We start from the raw sequence: 4,631 nt of genomic DNA on the forward strand, positions 1-4,631 counted from the left end.
AGGCGACACTGAAATGTTTTTTAAGAAGTTTGCAGGGAAAGTAAAACTTTTTTTTGCAGGGGGAGGGGAAAAAATAGTTTATTTTCTTTCTACGAATACGGATAGCAAAAAAAAGGGAAAAAAGTTGCTGGCTGGGCTGGGTGAGCGAGGGTTTGGCAATGAGCGGGCGTAGGTTTGAAAAAGCCACTCCTTCATCTGTCTTCCCTTCATTCCCCCCTCCCACTTCTCCTACTAAAGCAACAAAACTTCTCCAGCAAGGATTGGCTCCAAGATGGCGAAAGCCTACGATTATCTCTTCAAACTGCTGCTGATCGGGGACAGCGGGGTGGGAAAGACCTGTCTGATCATCCGCTTCGCTGATGATAACTTCAACAGCACTTACATCTCCACTATCGGTGAGTCTGGCTTAGGAGAGAGAGAGGGACATACAGAGAAACTTTTTCCCCTTTCTCCCCTCCCTGTCTCTCTCTCTCCTTTTCCCTTTGACTTTCTGTCGACTCCATTCTTTCTCAGAAACAGTGTTTTATCTGATTACAAAACAGAATCCTCTCACCCCCCCCCCCACCAGCTTTTGAAAGAAAATGTTTCTTTCAAAACAGTACAGTGAAAGGGTTCTTTTTTGATTTTTTTAAACAAAAAGTAGCTAATGTTTCCTGCTGGGTGAGTCAGACTGGGACCTCTGTGTCATTTTCCTCTGGCTAAAACTGATCCTTTGATTTATTTTCTTTCCTCCACCTTTTTTCCCCTCCCCCCTTCTCCCTGCCCTGGTTATCCCAGCTCTCTTTGTTTTATTGACCGACTGCCCATATCTCTGTCTCATCAAACTCATTGTACCAGTGACTTGTGTGGTGTGGTTGAGGGAGGCACACGCAGATCATTGGTAGGCTTTCAGCAGGGTGCAGTCAGTAGTTGGGGAGGGGGTGTGTTGGTGCCAGTCTGTATGCCCACCCCACAGCACCCTCAACCCATGCCCTTAGACCCCATCCATTCAGGTGGCATGGAGGCTCAGTGGTTAGCTACGCTGCCTCCCAGCACCAAGACCCGGGTTTGATTACCCCCTCTGTGGGTGACTGTGCGGAGTTGGCCCATTCACCCTGCCCTTTGTCTACGTGATTTTCCTCTGGGTGCTCCGGATTCCTCCCACAGTCCAAAGATGCGCAGGTTGGGGTGGATTGGCTGTACTAAATTGCCCCATAGTGTCCAGGCATGTGGATTGGCTGTGCTAAATTGCCCTGTAGTGCCTAGGGATGTGTAGGTTAGGGTGGATGGGCCATGCTAAATTGCCCCATAGTGTCGAGGAATGCGCAGATGAGAGTGGATTGGTCGTGGGAAATTGTCCCGAAGTACCCAGGGATGTGCAGGTTAGGGTGGGTTAGCCATGGGAAATGGAGCATTACAAGGATAGGGTAGAGGGGTCGAATGCTCTTCAGAGGGTTGGTGTGGACTCAATCGGCTGAATGGCCTGTTTCCACGCTGTAGGGAGCCTGCGAATGAACGGGGTGATGATGTTGAACCATGTGAGAGCCTGACAGGTGACCGGACAGAGTTGGATGTTTCTGCCCTGCAGTCTAGAATGAGAGGGTGTGAGGACCACCGTTTAAAACAAAAAGAAGATAGAAAGATACCTTTTCTCTCATTGGGTCATTGGTCCTCCCTGGAAAGCAGCAGAGATATTTAAAAGCAGAGATCAACAGCTTCTTGACTAACAAGGGAGTCAATAGGTACAAGGGGTTAAACAGCAAAGTGGAGTCGAGGCCACATTCGGACCTGCCTTGATCGTCTCGGCTAGCAGAGGGATTGAGTGGCCTCTTCCTGCTGCTCACACGTAGATTTGTATGGAAGAGGCTGCGCTATACAACGTAACCCTTAATTTTCTAATGGTTCAGCAGTTGTCCTCTAGCTTGGAGGTATGTGTGGGATCGCTTCCTGCGCCAGGACCCAAATGCGTTATCGGCGCAGTGCTGAGGGAGTGCTGCACTGCCAGAGGGGCTGTGTTTCGGACAAGTCGTTAAACTGAGCAGTCTGCCACCTCGGCTGGAGGTTAAAGATCACGTGGCATTCCTGACAGGGGGTTTGGGGGTTCTCTCTGGTCAATATTTCACCCGTCTAAAATAAAAAGCCCAGGTTATCTGGTCATTTGTGGGATCTTGCTGTGCACAGTTTGACCGCTGAGTTTACCTCCATAAGTAGCATTGACAGCATTTCCAGCATTAAGGCATTTCCTGAATTACCAGACAGGATCTCGATAAATACGTAAACCAGGCTGACACTTCCAGTGTGAGAGCTGCACTGTCGGAAGGTCGGTGCTGAGGGAGTGCTACACAGTTGTAGAGTTTGCGATGAGGGAGCACCATCTCGGCATCGGTTCTGAAGGATTGCTGCGCTGTTGGGTGTTATCTGATGAAACATTAAAGAAAGATTCACCTGCCCTCTCAGGTGCACATTAGAGATTTCTCGGCACCATTTGAAAGAAGAGCTGGGAAGGGCAGTTCACCCCTGTGTCTGGGGCCATATTGATCCTTCTACCAACATCGCCAAAACAGTTGCTCTTTCGTCTCATTGCTGCCAGTGGTAACTTGCTGTGCTTTGAGTCAGGACCTCTGTAGGCAATGTACAAATGAAAGTGTTGCCTTTCCTGTCAACTGATCTGAAGTTTTGTGAGTGGAATCTGATCTGCAATGTTGGTTGTCCCCAGCAATCATTGTGAACTTGAGAGTGTGTGCACACCTCAGGGACAGTATAATTTGAGGAGAGAGTTTTTTTTTAGCTTTGCATATCTGTGGCTCTCAAATATGGAGTCAAAGAAAGTACTTGCATTTTTGTCACCTCTTTCACAACCTTAAAACGTCCCAAGGCTCTTCGAAACCAATGGGAGTTTTGAAAGGTAGCCGCTGTTGTGATGTTCAGAAAAGATTTACAAGGATGCTGCCACGGTTGGAGGGTTTGAGCTACAGGGAGAGGCTGAATAGGCCGGGGCTATTTTCCCTGGAGCGTCGGAAGCTGAGGGGTGACCTTATACAGGTTTATAAAATCATGAGGGGCGTGGATAGGGTGAATAGTCAAGGTCTTTTGCCCCAGAGTAGGGGAGTCCAAAACTAGAGGGGCATAGGTTTAAGCTGAGAGGAGAAAGATTTAAAAGGGACCTGAGGGGCTGCTTTTTCAGACAAGGGTGATGTATGTAGGGAATGAGCTGCCAGAGGAAGTGGTGGAGGCTGGTACAGTACAACATTTATAAAGCACCTGGATGGGTATATGAATAGGTAGGGTTTAGAGGGATATGGGCCAAATGCTGGCAAATGAGACCAAATAGATTTAGGATATCTGGTCAGCATGGACGAGTTGGACCGAAGGGTCTGTTTCTGTGCTGCATAGCTCTATGACTGTATGACCAGATAATGCAGTTGTTTTGTGATATTTGATGAGAAGATAAATATGCGCCCCAGGGACGCCGAATAGGAGTTCCTGCCCTCTTTACTGCTGTTCTTCAAAAGTGCAGCCTTGATTTTTTTTACATGCAGACAGGAGCTGGGGTTAATGTCCTCAATGCCCAATGTAAACATTGATCTGATAACTACAGACCCGCTATCTGTCTTTGCAGCTAACTGAGAAATATACAAAACCAGAAACATGTGCAACGTCCTTTGAATTGGTATTATTAAGTTTGTCTTTTGCATCGTCTGTCTCAAAGCCTTGCAGGATTTTTGGACTTGAGCGCTAAATGCAAGCAGAACAGGGGTAGACTCGGGTCAAGTGAGGATTGTAGAAGCTGGGACTGCTCACCTTAGAGAGGTTTACAAGGAGATTTGATCAGGGTGTTCAGAATCACGCTGGGTGTGGACAGAGTTCTGGAAATAATTGTGTGAATCTAATGTGGTGGGGGTAGGGTGCAGGGATTCAAAAGTAACATGAGATTAAAAAGGTTTTCAGGCAGCGAGTGGTTAGGGTCTGGAATGCGCCGCCCGAGGGTGTGGTGGAAGAAGGGTTCAGTCGAGGCTTTCAAGAGAAAATCAGACTGTGTTCTGAAAAGGAAGAAGGGTAAGGAGGAGAACCACACTGATGGGCTGAGTGTCCTCCTCTTTCACTGTAACCATTGAATAATTCATGGGTGAAAGACAAAATATAGTACCCAGCTTATTGCGTCACACTGTGACCCAGCGTTGTTCTGGGAAATCTGGGTCAGGCTGTAGGCAGGCAGGAATTACAGATTCTACTCCAGCTCCCAAACTTTCGACATAGCAGATCACATACCCTCTGTCTTTTGCGCACACATTCCACAGCCACAGCAGTGAGTTGGGCCAAATATTTACGATATAAATCAGTGATTAAATGACTGCATCTCGAAGAGTCGACAGTTTGCAGATCGAGAGGCAGTCTTGTTTTCTCCCCGCCCACACCTCCAGCGAGTCCAATTTCTACACCTTATAGAGACTCTCCAGTGCTGAAACATACCATTCGGCCCATCAAGTCGACTTCGAGCACTCCGTCCACTCTGAAGAGCATCCCACGTGGTCAGACCCTTAGCCCTGTAACTTTGCATTTCCCGTGGCTAACCCACCTAAGCCTGCACATCTTCTTGACACTACAGGGCAATTTAGCACGGCCAATCCACCCTAACCCACACATCCCTGGGC

At 48.0% G+C, this 4,631-nt stretch overlaps 2 protein-coding genes across 2 annotated transcripts in view; one reads left to right on the plus strand and one right to left on the minus strand.

Moving 5' to 3' along the window:
• Positions 1 to 210, minus strand: part of LOC125487850 (tropomyosin alpha-4 chain-like) — a 20,067-nt gene extending 19,857 nt beyond the window's left edge. The window contains exon 1 of the mRNA XM_048620296.1: positions 185 to 210. Coding sequence (XP_048476253.1) covers positions 185 to 210 — 26 coding nt within the window. The remainder of the gene's footprint in view (positions 1 to 184) is intronic.
• Positions 186 to 4,631, plus strand: part of LOC125487876 (ras-related protein Rab-13-like) — a 37,893-nt gene continuing 33,447 nt past the window's right edge. The window contains exon 1 of the mRNA XM_048620378.1: positions 186 to 395. Within this exon, the coding sequence (XP_048476335.1) occupies positions 272 to 395 (124 nt within the window). The 5' untranslated portion in view covers positions 186 to 271. The remainder of the gene's footprint in view (positions 396 to 4,631) is intronic.

Source organism: Rhincodon typus, chromosome 46 (assembly GCF_021869965.1).
Source record: "Rhincodon typus isolate 14 chromosome 46, sRhiTyp1.1, whole genome shotgun sequence".
Classification (NCBI taxonomy): Eukaryota; Metazoa; Chordata; class Chondrichthyes; order Orectolobiformes; family Rhincodontidae; genus Rhincodon; species Rhincodon typus.